At 39.7% G+C, this 17407-nt stretch overlaps 3 protein-coding genes across 5 annotated transcripts in view; all 3 read left to right on the top strand.

Annotated features, from left to right (window-relative positions):
- cacnb4a (calcium channel, voltage-dependent, beta 4a subunit) overlaps window positions 1-4412 on the top strand; it is a 34250-nt gene extending 29838 nt beyond the window's left edge. For all 3 annotated transcript variants that reach the window (XM_023409753.2, XM_023409754.2, XM_023409755.2), the window contains 5 exons: window positions 64-173; window positions 307-458; window positions 1008-1103; window positions 1231-1407; window positions 2315-4412. In XM_023409753.2, the coding sequence (XP_023265521.1) occupies window positions 64-173; window positions 307-458; window positions 1008-1103; window positions 1231-1407; window positions 2315-2578 (799 nt within the window). In that variant the 3' untranslated portion in view covers window positions 2579-4412. The remainder of the gene's footprint in view (window positions 1-63; window positions 174-306; window positions 459-1007; window positions 1104-1230; window positions 1408-2314) is intronic.
- An 845-nt stretch (window positions 4413-5257) lies between these two features.
- On the top strand, window positions 5258-12245 carry arl5a (ADP-ribosylation factor-like 5A). Its single transcript, XM_023409752.2, has 6 exons — window positions 5258-5629; window positions 9913-9973; window positions 10131-10278; window positions 10542-10625; window positions 11249-11400; window positions 11611-12245. Exons 1-6 carry the CDS (start codon window positions 5584-5586, stop codon window positions 11657-11659), a joined length of 540 nt encoding a protein of 179 aa, XP_023265520.1. The 5' UTR covers window positions 5258-5583; the 3' UTR covers window positions 11660-12245.
- A 4171-nt stretch (window positions 12246-16416) lies between these two features.
- The window catches only part of neb (nebulin), a 58661-nt gene continuing 57670 nt past the window's right edge, over window positions 16417-17407 (top strand). Inside the window, exon 1 of the mRNA XM_087174990.1 lies at window positions 16417-16490. The gene's annotated coding sequence lies outside the window, so the exon portion shown is untranslated. The remainder of the gene's footprint in view (window positions 16491-17407) is intronic.

Consider the following 17407-nt stretch of genomic DNA (forward strand, 5'->3'; position numbering starts at 1 on the left):
CGCTGTGCATCATCCCGCTGCCGGTTCGCTCTGCGTGACATGTACGTTTTGTTGTTGTTGCAGGATATCCATCACAAGGGTAACAGCTGACATATCGTTGGCCAAGAGGTCAGTACTAAACAACCCCAGTAAGAGGGCCATCATTGAGAGATCCAACACCCGCTCCAGCCTTGGTAAAGCTACAGGAACTGTCTCACTCAATGATGTGCACGTCTCGTAGACGTTTCAGCCGTGAATGTTTTGTAATTGCTCTCATTTTCCTTCGTGTTCATTCTTGCTCTGCTGTATGTTGTTGTCCTCTTGTAGCGGAGGTGCAGAGTGAAATAGAAAGGATCTTTGAGCTGGCCCGGTCTCTACAGCTGGTGGTGCTGGATGCAGACACCATTAACCATCCAGCTCAGCTCATCAAGACCTCATTAGCACCCATTATCGTCCATGTTAAAGTGTCCTCACCTAAGGTAAGATTGAAAGCTTAGATGCTAGATAATTCCCGGCTGCTGCTCTCCGAGCAGGATGCTGTATATAGTCTTAAGAGCTGCTATCTTTTGAGGATTAACATTATTTAAAATTAATAGAAAGTAACTTACTGCACTCAGGCAGGCAATTACAAACAAATTAATATGCCAAACAGAATCTCAGAAACAGTTTTAGCTTTATTCCCCTGCTATTTACATTTCAAAGTGAAATATGAGAGAAGCCTTCCAGACGGAGAGAGGGAAGTCTGAGGCAGAAAGCATGACTGTTACACTCGGAGTTTGAACCTATAGGAGCAGTGACAGGCGTGTTATTACTTGTGCCGGTTTGATTTTCTGGAAACTTAATCTCCTCTCCCAAACATGCATAGAGAGCAGCTGTAATGTTTAGAGAGCAGCTGTAATTCACAGTGCAGTGGAGATGGTGATAAAGAGGCTCGTCTAGCCAAGAGTGAGGCTTGTTTACTGCGTACTAGGTCTTTGGTGTTCATTCCATAATTGGAGATATTTCTACTGCATCTGTCCTTCCCATAGGTCCTCCAGCGGCTGATCAAATCAAGAGGGAAGTCTCAAAGCAAACACTTGAATGTGCAGCTTGTTGCAGCTGAGAAACTAGCACAATGTCCTTCTGTGAGTAAATGTCAAACACCCCGTTAAATCTAGACGAGCAACAACCACTTAGTTAGGTTTTATTCTGTGGTGAAACTTTTCACGTACACCAGCAGCTACACTTTCTTCTCTCCCTTTCCAACCTCAGGAGATGTTTGATATTATTCTGGATGAGAACCAGCTGGAAGATGCGTGTGAACATCTGGCAGAGTACCTGGAGGCCTACTGGCGTGCCACACACACTTCACTTAGCACGCCACTCAACCCCCTGCTTGGCCGCAATCTGGGCTCCACCGCTCTCTCCCCATATCCTGCTGCCATTCAGGTGAACATGTCAAACAGAAAAAGAAAAAAAAAAAGGAAAAGTTGCGCTGTATTCTGAATTTTAAGTTTGATAATGTATCATTATGTTTGTATGTTGCTTATCTGTGAAATTCAATCACATTTTGTAACGGAGGACAGAGGAAAAGACACAGTACAGTTATATACGAGGTTGTGAGGGTAGTGCTTTGCTTTTGATAAATGTGTTATTGCAGGTTTTCTAGCCACAGCTTAAAGCAATACTCAGATATTTGGAGCATCAGACACTCCTATAGTCTCAAACGGTAGCTGTAAAATGTTTGCTTTCCATCCGAAGGCTCAGGATGTTCTGTGCACTTAAATAAAAGACTAGTAATTCAGTAATGCAAAAGTTCTGTATCATTCTGCCACTCTCCTCGAGGCTCTGAAGCTCCGTCCAAAGCAGAGGATTAGGGAAATATTGGCAAAACCATAAGTGTTTGGTGCATGCTGAGCATATGGATTGGCAGTGACCAAGCGGGCGAAGCTGCAGCTCCGTCTCTGACACTCCTGGAATCCATTGTAATTAACTAAATTCAAGCCGACAGAAGCTGCAGATCTTTGATCTTCGTTTGTTTCCTCATTTACAGCAATGAGGAAACTGTTAACACTTTATAACTATTTTACAACCATGTTTTGAGCCGTCATGAGCGACTTTGAGGTGTGTTTAAAAGTAAATTTAGACTTTGAAGTCCTTCACGTAGAACATCTTTTATCATTAAATATGACTCTTATATTAATAGGAGTAGAGATGGATAGATATTCAATGTAATATTTGAACCTTTGCAATATTTTACAAACCTTTTGTTAATTTGGAACATGAATTAGTTGTTGTGTCAAATGTTTAACAAAACAAAACACCACACAGAATCAGTATTTCCTCTCTTACACAGGCCCAAAGAAACCGGAATAGCAACCACACAACAACAGATCATTCACCTGTTGAACGTCGCAGCCTGATGCCTGCCGACGAGAACTACCATAATGAACGGGCGCGTAAGAATCGCAACCGTCTGTCCTCGGGATCACAGCACAGCCGGGACCACTCGCCTCTGGTGGAGGAGGACTACCAGGACCCTTACCAGGACTCTTACAAGCCTCATCGTAATCGAGGATCGCCGGGAGGCTACAGCCAGGAATCCAGGCACCGGCTTTGAGCTGCGGCCTGCTGCAAAACAAAGTCTAGGCCTGTCTTTCTCTAAGCGACCACCATGGACCTAAGAGTTGAGACAGCTTTGCTGTAACATGATGAAACTACTACACTCATTTGGACTGTAACAACCTCGTATTGATGTGTAGTACCTCATATTCCCTTTGGCCTTGGCTCCTGCCAAATGGGCATTTGAACCTAAAAAAATTAAGAATCCTGCTCTTGCTTTGATGTGAACAAGGGAAGGAACTGGATATGACAGTAGCACAAGACCAGAACAGTTAAAGGTTTAAAGGGAAGGTTAAAGCTGGAGCTGATCTGAATATGTCCCCAGATGTGGCTTGAGAGTGAAGTACACTAGCAGGTGATGTTGTGCGACGTAGGCTCTCTGGACCCTTCCCGCCGCCTCAGCTGTTACTGTAGCATGCAGATAGGACCGTGACTACAGGTCACTACATGCCTCGATCCAGTGCCGGACACCAAGAGCATCCAGTGGCGATGATCAGCACAGAACATGTTTGCACGCACCCAGGAGCTGGTAGAAGCAGAATATAATGCATCTTTAATGCTTCTCAAGTTTGTTTGCCACTGTCCTCGATGTGAGTGTAATAAATCTTGTGGAAGCCTGTTCCCAAATCCAGAGTTTTACACATTTGCTTTTAAGTGACATGGATGGTGTTGTGGTTTTTCTCTTCAGGGTCCATACAGTAGCTCCCTGTGCGCACTCTTTGTTTCTTTCTTAATGCCATTTTTGTCATTAATCATATCAAGTCGGAAACACAAACATCATGCAGATACCAACACATTTCAAAGCTCCAAACCTCAGGAATGAGAGGTCATTGAGACCTGGAAGTGTGCTGACAGATGTAGCGTTTATGTTCTCACCCATCTGATGGGGGATTTGATTCTGAGTGTCGTGTTAAATTGTTAAAAGATGTTATGATTTAGTTGTTATAGAAAAAAAAAATTATTAATATAATGAGCACAGGAGTCACTACAATGGTCACGCCAGCATGTTTTTCATATGTCATGCATTTATCAGCCACTGTTGTCTGCCCTGTGTTTGGCAGGACGTCATTTAAAACTGATAGAATTGGATTTTATTGAGGGCTTCCATATGTAAATACAGACAAATAATTGAACGAAAGCTCATTTCAGTTCGTGAAATTACATTCCATTCATTTTGTCTTTCACGGCCTTGCATATGCCTTCCGCCATCTGATAAAAATAAATAAATAAAAAACTTTCCTCCATCTTGTTTTTAAAGGTTTTATAAAATAAAGTAAAATTTACATTAAATAGTAATTTAACAGACCCTTCTTCCATATTTACATCTATTCAATTTGATTTTCACCAAAGACTAATGAGTCATAAACTTTCTGAAAGCACTTGGGCAGGACTGATCTGTTTTGTTACATTGTCTGTTACATGCGACGTTCATGGAAATGTAGAGCAGTTCCCTGCAGTTTTTTTTAAATCAGATGAATTCACTTGTAAGCTGACGGCTAATGCAGGATTAATATATCATCACCTTTTAATGACATATTCTTGTATCTTGTAATTTATTATTTGTTGAAAATCTCAAGTTCAGTTTTTTTTTGTCCATAGGCCAGAGATCTCATTGTGCTTCTGGAAAAAGGAACATCGACAAGGAGACTTCTGGTCTAATCTGCCATTTACAGTAGCTTTTATTGTTGTTGTTTCGAAACTCTGGAGCATAAGCAACAATTTAAAAGATCTTGAAAACTGCCTGTGAGAGAATGATGCATTGATTAGAAGTTTGTGTGCACTGTCATTTTACAATTGTAATGAAATAAACTGCCCTTATGCTGTTGTATGGATAGAGCTTGTTTTTGTTCAAAAGCATACACACACCTGTTCTTTGTCTTTATTACCTCATATGTCTTGATATTTTTAATACAATGCAAGCACTCAAAACAAATATGAGGTCTTGATACATACAATAGTTTCAATTAATACCAGAAAATAATGAAAGATCCTCGGATGATGTCTTCAAATTGCTTATTTTTTCTGAACAGTCCAAAACTCAAGGGTGAAGAAATTATTCTCATTTGAGAAGCTGGAACCAGTGAATTTTTGGTATTTTTGCTGGGGGGAAAAAAAATACTTAAATGATTAGTTGATTATCAAAACAGTTGCAGATTAAGTTTTTGTTGGTCTGTTAATCAATCACCCTACTTATGGAATAATTATTATCATTATGAGTATATTATGCATTTTAGCAGAAAAAATTACTTAACTTACTAATTGATTATCAAATATATGCAGTATGATTATTCTATGTGATCATTTTTATTCCTATTCTACTGTAATATATCTTCCAAAATACATTGGAGTATTAGTATACATACTATACTAGCAGTTTATAAGGTACACCTAGCAGTCTAATACAACGGTCTTGCAATAAATTTACCCAGATGAAGATTCTAATGTTCCGTTTTTAATGAAACTGTTTTAGACAGATGTTTCAACGGTTTTGCATTAGATAGAGGTTTCCGCTATTAAGCTTACCCTCATCGATATAAATGGGGTGGATAAACTAATAGAAAACACCTGTCCGCATAAAGCAGTACAATATATTGCTGGACTGCTGTACTCTGTTGTACCAGACCACATTAGTTTTAGGTGTATCATTTGTTCCAACAGGACAGTGCAACCGCGCATGCGCAAGATTGACAGCTAGCTAGCGCAGCGCACTTCACAACAGCCAGCTGATACCAATCAGCTACTCACAGTGGACAGCGTTTCGGTTTTGTTCTCGGCAATACATTTACCGTCATACATGAACTTACATCATATGGAAGAGATATCAGTAACATTATTTCATACAAGTATGGCGGTTACACTTCAATGCTCTGACAGCTCTTCGTCTGTGTAGTTAGCGAGCTAGCTAGCTGGGTAAAGTTGATAGCACTAAATATCATCAACGCTAGCTAGCTAAGTTACAGCGGATTCTTACAAGCTGGCATCAAAACAAACTCATCGTCAGCCATGGGAATACTATTTACAAAGCTATGGAGGCTTTTTAATCACCAAGGTAAGAATGGTGCCGTGGCTTTTATCATAAAACTGTCGAAGATATGGGAGCGAAGTGGAGTCAGTGGTCAGAGGAGGCCCGCTGTGAAATACAGGTCTGCTGCGTTCATACCAGCCTGGGATACAGCTTTATACACATGACAGTTTACAAGTCTTATTTTGTTATCATAATTTCTGCCACTGTAACTTATGTCCTTTTTATATGTGTTTACGTTGTTGTTTCACATTTTAACGTGTGAAGGATGTAGTTTTCTACAAACTCCGTTCACCGTCTCTGCGTTAACTTAGTGTTAGATTATTTATGCTCTCGGGGGTTTGGAGCGCAGGTCAGTTGAAACCAAGTCGATCCCTAGCTAGTGATCTTGAATCGGTAAACAGGATTGCATTGCGAAACCTCTGTAACTTGAGTCCCGACGTATGGTCCAGTGTTCAGCCCGGTTGGCCAGTATTATGACTGGAGATGGCCACACAAACAGAGCACACTGAAGTCAGCCACATCAGCAGAATGCTTGATTGAATAAGGATCAATGGATTACTTCAGAGTGAGTCACATTGACTTTATACTCCCAGGGTAATCACATCACCTTATCATGGTAATGTCAAGAATACAAGTAACCCATCATCCATTCACAGTTGGCTTAGCTTGTCTAACACCGAGGCAACTGTAATTTCACTATGGAGTTTTAGTTCGTCATGACTCAGACTGGATCACATGGGACTCGCATGCTGTGGGCAGTCAGCTGTGAACAAAATTGCTGTAAAGTAGGTCCATTACATGTACTCCAGATCTTATAGTGCTGATGGTGCAGTGACTCCTATACATTAACGTACACAGCGAGACTCCAGACAGAAAGGTTTATCCGCTGTTCACATACCTAACATCAAAACTAAAGTGGATAATTTCTAATAAGTCAACAGACAAACCAACCTTGGCTTGTATCCTGTTTTATACCAATGTTAAGTGTATTGTATTGTATTCAGGTTTTAAGAGCCACATTGGGTTCTGGGAAATTGAGATTGGCTTACAATTTACAATCCAAACAATTAATTGAAAAAGAAATTACTATCTCAATTGAAGATTACAATAATGGTTAGTGTAGGCATACACAACATTTAATGTCTTTAAAATGTTTGACAAACATCCTTTGACTGCCTTTTGACATAAACATTGGCAAAAACTGTGGTCATTTCCTGCTGTTGCTAGCTTTGTCTGGCGATTCATCCCCTGTTAGATCTCCACTGAGCTCTGCTCCATTTTGCTTCCATCCCTCCTGTCCCTGGGGTCTGTAAGGCTTTTATTGTAACTCCTCTATCTAGCACCAGCTGCACTTTCAAGTCTAAGGAAGCCTTAACCATGGCTGTCCCCAGTTGATTGATTCTACCCAGTGGAACAACAGAAGTTCATTCACAGTGAAGAGGACATGTGATTAGACATTACAGACTCCATACAGTTTAATGTTAAAAGGGAATGGTAACAAACATGTTCACAGTGTTGACTTGTTCATGGCTTCTAAATGATCTTAGATTTGATTTTAAAATTCCTTTCCATTTTCTGAAATCTTAATCCTGTTCATTATGAAAGGGGGCCCTGGAGAGAGACTGTCCCAGTCTATCCCACATATTGGGCAAGAGGTGGGGAAGACATACGTAGACACCCACGTTTGTGCTTAATTATGGGGAATTTAGAGTTTGAAGTGAATCTTACCTTCATGTCTTTGGATTACAGTTATTTATCAGTTAGTTGGTCAATTTAGATAATGGTCTTTTTTTTTTTTTTTAGGCAAAAATGCCCCAAATTAGCTGGTTCCACCCTCTCAAATGTGAAGATTTGCTGCTGTCCTATTTGATAGTAAATTGAGTGTCTTTTGGTTTTGTACTTTTGGTCAGACAAAACAAGCAATTTGAAGACACCACATTTAACTCTGAGAAATTGTGATGTGCGATTTGTTATTTTCAGACATTTATTTTACCAAAGCTGCAGAATAATGATAAAAAAGAAAAAAATATTTTTTTGCAGACTGACACTGGATTGTGGGAAGAAACCCATGCAGCCACTGTGCCACCTGCTTTTAAATATATCAACGGTTAATGTGTTTAGATAGTATGTCTGCAGGCGGCTTAGCTGGCACCTGCGTGACCTTTTTTTTTTTTTGTTTGTTTTTCAAAACAAGACTTTTTTTTGCCCCAGCTTCTTGCAGTTTCACCGGACTGACTTGTGATCTCCAGGCACCAAAGACAGTGTAGTCAGCTATGTGTTATCTCTATGCATGCAGTCTGTTATGCTTGCTAAAAGTGCATTTTAGCTGAAATAATTTACTCCTTGCCTCACAGCTGTTTTGTTTTGATTCAACATGGGAGAGTTGCAAAGACACAAGGCTCACATTTTGATCTTGTGCAATTCTGTTTGCAACTTTCACTTCCTTTGCTTTTTTAAGGTTTTAGTCACAGTTACAGGGTAACAGGGTTGTGAGGGTTTGAAGGTGTTTTCCAAACAAAAAAGATGTAATAATGTAGTCTGGATAAGCTAGATTTAATGAAGTATATTTGTTGGCCAGCTCTCTTTTTTGTTTATTTTTATTTACCACCAAAGAAACATTATGGGGCACATCTTATTTATTATTTTATTGTGTTAAATTTACCTTCACCATATCAACCCGTTAAAGGCTGTAATGAGTTGCTGCCCATTTCTTCACTGCGTTTGGGAATCTGTTTCATATCAGTCTTTGGGGGAAAAAAGTGTTCTTGGTCACAACATATTAAGATTGTATACTGAATATTGGTATACAAATTTTTAAGAACCAGTCAGTCTCAGTCACCAGTCTGATGCTGTGATTTCTTAGGAAGTATCCCATCATTCATATTCAAGGTGACACCTGTGGTTGTCTGACCGGCTAAACCTCCATTAAACTTCCCTGCAGTGTGATGAGGTGGCTGGCCGAAGCTATTATCACACGAGGCTCTCTTGACAGTTACTGTTACCAACGCACTTGGGGTCTTCTGTGCATCTGGATGAGTTGGTTGGCAGAAGCAGTTGCAAAGAGTTATGCCAGGATTTGCAAACATTAGAATAATTAGACAGTTCAATGGGCCACTTCTCAACGACTGAAACCAAATAAGATACTGGAGCACATGGTTCACATTAACAATTTAATGATCTGGTGCAAACAACTAATGTTTATTTCTAAGTGAAATAGTGTAAGAGATAAGATGATATAGTTCATTATTAGTCCCGCAGCTGAGAGATTTGCATGGCTGTATTGTTTGACTGTATTTGTATAGTTGCATGTAAATGTATAGTTGTGTATATGTATGTATATTTTGGTAAATTTGAGAAATTGTAACTCAAACTGGCAAAAACTACTGAAGTGTTTTAGGACAATATTTTAAAGTCGGTATAAGAGCCATCACCCTGTAAGTTCTTCCTACCAAGAGACCAAATGTATCCCCAGTGCGCATGCCTTTGTGTGTTTGTTGTGTGATGCTAGGCTTTTCTGTAGACTAAACATGGAGATAATTCTGACAAGCCATACTTTAAAAGTCTAGGTAGAATGTGGGCTTGATCCTGTTCTTTCATGCTCTAGTTTCTCTTGATTACCACTTTGTCCATAACTAATAACACCAAACAATCTTTGTTCTTCATTTGTGTTCTGGGTGATCACAGGATCTGAAACCTAGTGGTGAAGAGATGCTTGAAGCTGGGAATTATGTCGCAAATGATTTATAGAAAAAGCAAGCAACACTTTGATGCACAAGTGCTGAGCAATCTTGTGTCCTTTACCTTTATCCTATCCTTGTGCTTACTACAGGACTTCTTACTATTGACTTGTCACTTCAGCATATCAACCGCAAGAGAGCAATTCATCCTAGTTGTCACATCTTGTTTGTCTTTTTCACAAGTAAAGCCTCTTTGTATTTAAGAGAGAGAGAGAGAGAAACTGTGAATGCCATCGCCTCAGCTGCTACTGGGTTCAGCCTGATTGTACAAGCTTGCTAAAGACCACCCACTAACTCATCCGTAGCTGTGAAAGTACAGTGTTCACAGCCCCACAATGTCGCAGCAATGCTAGATGTGTGAAACTACACAATTTGGAACTGAAAGAACACAAAAAGGGCTGTTGTGTGAATCGCTCAATGCAGTTCCACATCAAAAGACATCCTGTAAACAGATTACTTGGCTGAGTTTACATAAGACTCGTACATCAGTCAGTCACCAGCACTTAGCCCACATATTGATGTCACTGCTAGCTCTGTGAATTCTTTGTAAGTGTCTTTATTGCTTTTCAGAGCACAAAGTTATTATTGTTGGCCTGGACAATGCCGGCAAGACCACAATTCTGTACCAGTTGTAAGTATACAAATGTCGTTCTTTCACTAAGCTTCTTACATATCCTCACAGTTTTATTCATCTATAAAATGTGGCATAAATGTGGATTTTTCTTGTGTCACCAACAACTCAAAGGTTTTTTTATTTATTTATTTATTTTAAATTTTGTATGTTATAGTTCTATGAACGAGGTGGTGCACACCTCTCCTACGATTGGGAGCAACGTGGAGGAGATTGTGGTCAACAACACCCACTTCCTGATGTGGGACATTGGAGGCCAGGAGTCCCTTAGGTCTTCGTGGAATACATACTACACAAACACAGAGGTAGGTAGTAGGTTATGTTGGCTCAAAATCAGAAAGAATTGTTCTGCTTCCTTTGGCATCCAACAGTATAGATCTTTTTGAATTATCACAGACAAGAAATTGCCACAGTAATTATGAAATAAAAGAAAATGTATGAATTCCCATTATAATGCAGTGTAGTGTAACTGCAGCACCACTCTACCTATGGTCCAGGCCAGGGTCTGACAGAGTTGAGATTTTTTATTATTAACTGTCCATTATTTCTCTCCATCTTCTCTGACTAGTTTGTAATCGTGGTGGTCGACAGCACAGACAGAGAAAGGATTTCAGTGACCAAAGAGGAACTCTACAGAATGCTAGCACATGAAGTAAGACAATGATACTTGTAAGATATTTTATTACATGAACTGATATGTCCACAGTTTACAGCATCGTTGCCACACTTCAGTTTATCATGTTTTATAGATATAAATTGTTGGAGGTCTAGGGGGTAGACAAAATCATTTAAAACCAACACCTTATGGAAAATGCTTTTAACTGTGATTTTTTTATTATTATTATTATTATTATTATTATTATTATTATCATTATAATGAAACTTACAAACATTACAGCATCATTTTGCAAAGCCTCAAGCAGTTTTAAAACATTATCTAATTATAAATTAATAATTAATTTTCTGAAAATGATTTTTTTTTTTTTTTTTATGTTTTCAAACATAGGAGTAACCCTCAATTATCAACTTCATTTATATAGCGCTTTAAACACATCAGTGTTTAGAGAAGTTTTTTTTTTTAAATTAACGCATTTTGACAATAAGGGTGAGGGTGAATTATGGTTGGTTTACTCTAACTCTGGAGTTAATGCACTAAATGCTGAGTCAGTTCAGCCATAGCAATTTTCCGTGAAATGTTAATATTGTTATAATATCTTTGAAAGAATTTACATATCTCACCCTCTCCTCTTTTGATGCCTCTTATCTGCCCTCCAGGATTTGAGAAAGGCAGGGCTGTTGATCTTTGCCAACAAGCAGGATGTGAAAGGCTGCATGTCTGTGGCCGAGATCTCCCAGAGCCTCCAGCTTACCTCTGTCAAAGACCACCAGTGGCACATCCAGGCCTGCTGTGCGCTCACTGGAGAGGGGTGAGAACTGCATTTAAAACTCACTTTTGATTAATTGAACTTTAAAACTATAGCCAATGTATGTGCTCACACCATTAGCTGCTTTTATGTAGGAAAACTGTTGCACAAAACTTGAATTTTTGTCTTAAACGAGTCTATCTGCATTCCTGTCCCTGTCTCTTCCACATCCCCATTCCTCTACGACACTCCCAATGTCTTGTTTACCTCCAGGTTGTGCCAGGGTCTTGAGTGGATGATGTCACGGCTGCGCGTGAGATGATGACCTTTGACTCTGATCAGGAGTGCGCCCTTGCTCTCTTGTTTTCTCTGCCTCCAGACATGAGCTTGAAATGAGGATGGGGACGAGGCCCTGTCCTCTTTCCTGTGAAGCTGACATGGGCAGACCGCTGCCAGGACATTACATTCTTCTGTGATAATTTATTTTACAAAAGACATCTGAACTCTGAACAAAAAAACATGACCTTTTCAGAAGGACATTGGACAAACAAAAGACTCAAATTATTTAAATTGAAATTTCTGCACGGTTTTCCTTTCAGAAAAACACAGAGGTCAGAAAAGTGTCTGACTTGGAACTGTACATGGACTTATTCTTCAGCTGTGTTTGAGTCTAGCCCATGGTGGCCTTGCAGTATTGCCGGACTGGCTGTGGCAGTTTTTATTGCCCCCCTGTGTGTACAGTCCAGTATTCTCTTTTAATGTGGTGCCTGCAGCAGAATGTTCAAGCAATGATGGTTGATGGTGACTGAAACATGCAGAAGGGAGGGTAAAATCACAAAACACCCACCTCCTTTTCAGTCCCTATGAATAATCAGTAAAATAAAGTGTTTTTATCTGTTTCAGGCGAATTGCATCGTGTCATGAATGAGTATTCCTTTCAGGTGACTCCCAAGACTGCTCTTTTCTTCTGTATGATTTTTTTTTTTCTCTCGGGATAATTATGAACTGTGTTGAGTTTCATCTTTGTAACTTCAAGTTATTCTTTTTTTAGTGCTTTAGGGGGCAGAATGTGTCACATGAGCTCATGGTCCCTCATGCTTTTCAGTGAGCATGATGAGCAGCTACAGGAGTAGAGAGGAGAGAGCCAGAGAGTAAGACAGCAGAGGGATTCAGGGAGAGAGAAGAAGAGACCAGCTCTAAACTGTGAGCAGCACACAGTGAGTGGTTAAGAGAAGAGGAAAACAGCACAATAGTAAGGACTGCATACTAGGGCTGTCACGTTTTTCAAGAAAATCAAGTTCAAATGAGCTCTAACACAAACCAAAGCCAAACTATGTGATTAGAATTGGAAATTCCGTTCATTTGTGGCCGACGCCTTGGATCTGTCGACGTGGTACAATGTCATTGGTATAAGGAAGTTGTTTGTTACAATGTCAGCAAACAGCCCTGCCATTATCCTTAATTTTTATCATGTATCATCATCTGTAAAACCACAATTATACATTGGCACATCTCACATGCTGTGGTCTTGTGATTAACCTTTCATCAGAGCTTGATACTTTCCACTTTTTTACTTTTTACTGTGTGTAAGAGCTGATTCATGAACAGCTTTAAACATAATCCTACGTATGTTTCATTTTAATGTAACTACCAGTCGTAATATTGGCCGTATTTTTAAATAGCTTGATTTTTTTTTTTAAATGCCTATTATCATGGAGCAGCAGTCAGTTTCACTGTGTATTAAAGCATAAATCAATATGTTCTACATTAACATCAGATCAAATGACTGTGTGTAATGCTAAAAGCACTTGAATTAACGAGCCCACAGAGATGTGGTTCAGTCTTAAATTGACTAATTGCTTAAAGACTGACCAATGGAACTTATCAGTAAAGGTGGAGATATAAATGAATGAACACCAACACTTGATATTTTAGTAAAGTCCTACTGTATGAAGATGTTCTTGCAGGACAACTGAGCAAACTCCATCTGCTAATGAGAAAAAGTTCACAAGATGTGTCTGAAAGCTCCACAAAATATCCAGTAAGTGGACCTTGTGCTAGATTTTTTTTTTGTCAAACACTTTGGGTTCTTGCCTTTTTCTTTCTCCCACCTATTTAAGATTGATCCATATTCATTGATATGGATTTTTGAACAGGTATGCCCTGACTGTCCCTAAAGCTCACACAGCAGTGAACTTGGTCTGATGATGTTTCCTATCAAATTGAAACATCATCAGACTGAAGCTGTTGTTATTTTCACACTTATCTGTGAATAGCTCTCAGTCAAACTGTTTCATATGTTAATTTTTTATTTTTCAGTTGAATGAAACATTTCAGGTTTTGTAGCAGGTAAGTCCAGCCCAAGTAACGCCCAGTAACCAAATACTTTCATGACATATACAATAAGTATTAAGTATACAATAATAAGTATTTGTATCCATTTAACACTGGTCCATAGAGCAGGACTGGAGACCTGAGTGTCTGCAGTTTATTTTGAGTTACTGTGTCAGCGATGTTGTCAGACTCTATAACCACCTCCAAGATGTGATTGGAAAGCTGAGCCCTTTGTTTGTTTACTGTTTGTACAGATTTTAATTTATGTTCAAACAATGAAGGTGTATGCAATACTGCAAACTATTTAGCATATCGGTCCAAATCCTGAAATGATACCTTAAATTATAGTCATTCGATCAGTCAATGAGTCCAGCTCTTGCTGACCGGCATTGACCTATCTAAGACATCACCTGTTTCTTATAGAGCTAAAAAGGTCAACGCTGTTGTGCGTCCTACTGGAAATCCACCTATCATGTTATTGCAACGGCATTTCTATGACTGATGAATTGGTTTCATTTAGGACCTCTTACCTCACCAGAATTCATTGTTTTGGTGTCGGTGGGCTAAAATTGACAGTTGGCAGTGTTTATGTTGTGGTTGTCTTTCATGCAGCTGTTGTGTTCTGGTCTCACTGGTCATCTGTCATTTTTTCCAGTGACTAAGCATCGTGTCGCCCCCTCCCTGGGTGTCTTTGGCATTGGGAAGTTGATCTTTTGACTGCTAGAATCATTAAAAGTCTGTGATACCCTGTCTGAACCTGAAATACAATTCACCAAATGATTCTGTAGCCTGTAAAATCTATCCACCTATTCAGTTTAACATAAAGTCATCAAAACGTTTTTTCTTTTAATTGAAGGGTCGGTTCAGTCAGTGGTATCTAGCTATGTAAATATGCCCAGGTTTTGAGATATCCTCCAATACAACAGGTAATTTAAACGTAATTTCATTTTCAGCATTAAGGAAAGAAGAACATTTTAAAAGAATGAGTCTGTCTCTCTGTTGCTCAAGTCACATAACAAGCCATTAAAAGTTGTCAAAGGGACTTTTTCTTTACTAGGAAGTAGCTCCAATGAAAACAGTTGCACTGAGGCCTAGATAATCCAGAGGAAATGGAGCATTGTTGTAAGAACATGTTGCTGTTTGATCCAGAAATATCCAACGGGGATAACTCAAAACTTGAAAGTATAAAATTAGAACCTTAATGTCAGACACTGAACGGTAAAGGCTGTTGTACTCTGGAAATACCAGGAGCGAAATTTTATAAGTTGCTATCATTAACCAAACAACATGAAAAACTACCTGCATGACTGGACACCACAAGGGAGGAAATATGTTTTTTTTGCATACTCATATCAAATCATTTAAGTCAACTCACCCTTTAAAACATGACTACTTCTTCAGTTTTGCAGATTAGATGAGATCAGAAAAGCAGTGATGTTGCTAATGAGGACCAAGCAGCAGTCATCACAGAGTGGAGGGCCATTACCACTTTCCAGAGGGACAGGGAGAGACATTCAGCTGCTGCTGTCCATCTTGGTCCCCGGGTAGCACCCTGCTTCTGGCACAAAGAGTGAGAGTAAAGATATGACATACCAGAGAGAGAGAGGGGCACATAATTTAAAGGGAGGAAACGTACATATGTTCTCTGTCACCATATGTATATGTTCAGAGTTGATGCCCTTTGCTTCATAGTTTTAGTCATAAATTGCTGTTTGATTTAATCACAGCTACTACTGCCACGTCAACTGAATGCTGTATGTTATCTGGAAATAGTTTGTGATGTATTTTTAAATCCCTATACTTTTTAATGCTTGCAGATCGTGTGATATTTGAGTCGCAGGCTGCTCTATCACTTTGACAATTTGCTCTTTTTTTACCTGGGTAGCAGTTGCTTGTCTGAGAGGTTAAATGGAACTTCTCTAGTCTATTTTATAACATGAAGTGAATATATATAGGATTGCATCTAGAGCTGACCTGCTAGTGGAAGTCATATTGTTTTAAGGTTTTGTTAACACACAAGGGAACAAGGTTAATTTGCTATTATTATTATTATTATTATAAATGTGTGCACAGTACTGTACATTCTGCCCTCAGTGGTGTAAATGTAACAGATACCCTCAATCTTTATTCAAAACAAATGTCAAGGCCCCAGGCTGACTCCGTCATTCACAGGCTTCATCTTTAATCCAAGGGGCATTGGTGATTCATTATTTTTTTTCGCAAACAGTCACATTGTAATATGTTGAGTAGTTTTGTGTATGTGGTTCATATCGACTTCTCACAGGTCTTCAATTTGATGTTGACCTGATTCTTGAGAGGACCTAGCCGGCTCAGGGTCAGCTAACAGATGACCTCAACAGTTCTGGCACTCGCAGCCCTGCCAGGCCTTCAGCTAACCTCCTCCTCCCAAGCTCAGACTCATATTCTTAGCCGTGGTCATACCTGCTGCTTCCAAACCTTTTACTAAAACAGTTGCATTTGCGAACATCACAGCCAACAGATTACCCTCTGACACGGGGCGGTACTGTTGTAGTCGGGGTTTACTTTTGTTTTCTTGAGACCCCCACCGCACGTACCCCATCGCTTTCCTCATAACTGCACCGCTGATGCATTAGCCCCAACAGGTGCTCTTTTCTGAACGGATCACTTAGGTATATTTAGATTTTGAAACCTGAGAGCGCTGCCCTGTGATTGGCTGTGTTGACCACATGATAACCTGGGTAGAAGCTGCAGCTGTGTGCTGTTGCCCAGCGTTTCTCTGGAGGGAAGCTGGGGAGGCTTTGGCGGCTTGGGAGACCATTAAACTTTTAAAATTACTGGTAAGCAAAGAAACTGAGAAAAAGCACAAATATCCATATTTTCTACACCCTGCATGGCTTTCCATCTGCTTGGACATCCATCATTTCCATTCTCTGCTACCATCTGGATCCAGGAAGACAGCTAATTGAGGAATAAGGACTGTGAAGGCTTTGCTGCACCTTGAAGGAGTAACCAAACATTTCAGAACTGCAAGACTCAAGCAAGATCAGACCAGACTTACCTTTGGATGTTTCTGAAATTGCAGCTGCAGTGTGGCCATTCTGTCTTCTCCTCTTGGCACCTTCATGGCTATTTTCTCCTTCTACCTCAACTGCTCCACCTATTTCTTTTGTTGTTTTACAGAGAAATTTACATTTTAATTCAAAAAGAGGGCAATCAAGTGCTAAAAAAAGGTAGTTAGTATGCCATCCTATATTTAACCTGCAGCCTCAGAAGGCATTGCATCTCCATTTGCTAAACCGAGTCAACCAATCAGGCTGTGGCATTAGCTTACATGTCAAATAGCTGAAGCACAGTTGGGCAGCTGTCGCCAACCTTCAGCCAGGAGGCACAGTTCTTTGAGCTGTGTTGTGGCAAGTGAAGGAGGAGGGGTGGCTGTCACACATTCAAAGGCAGAGGCCTGTTATAATGCACTCAGTGTCTCACCTTCCTAATCTGCCCTTCTCCCTGTGTGATTATTGATTAACACAGCACAGTTTGTGAGGTGTTTCACATATTTGTATCACTTTGTTCAGGAAATCACAAAGTCGGACTATCAGTTTGAGACCCTAGTGGATGGCAAGTGAGGCCTTCTTACAGTCAGGAAATACTGCAGGAATCTTTTGCTGGTATGGCATGCACATTGGTTGAACATCAATATGTTGGTGTTATATTTTTTATAGCATGTGTTTGCTGTTTATTTTTTCTCTTTTTGAAT

This window comes from Seriola lalandi, unplaced genomic scaffold, assembly GCF_002814215.2.
Source record: "Seriola lalandi dorsalis isolate HSWRI2012SDOR001 ecotype SW California unplaced genomic scaffold, Sedor1 jcf7180002054406, whole genome shotgun sequence".
Taxonomy (NCBI): Eukaryota; Metazoa; Chordata; class Actinopteri; order Carangiformes; family Carangidae; genus Seriola; species Seriola lalandi.

What these genes read in the sequence shown, in the direction of transcription:
- arl5a (XM_023409752.2), top strand. Translation starts at nt 5,584, where the DNA reads ATGGGAATACTATTTACAAAGCTATGGAGGCTTTTTAATCACCAAG. An exon ending in ACAGAATGCTAGCACATGAA is followed by an intron (nt 10,626 to 11,248) that starts GTAAGACAATGA and finishes TCTGCCCTCCAG; the next exon opens with GATTTGAGAAAGGCAGGGCT. An exon ending in TGTGCGCTCACTGGAGAGGG is followed by an intron (nt 11,401 to 11,610) that starts GTGAGAACTGCA and finishes GTTTACCTCCAG; the next exon opens with GTTGTGCCAGGGTCTTGAGT.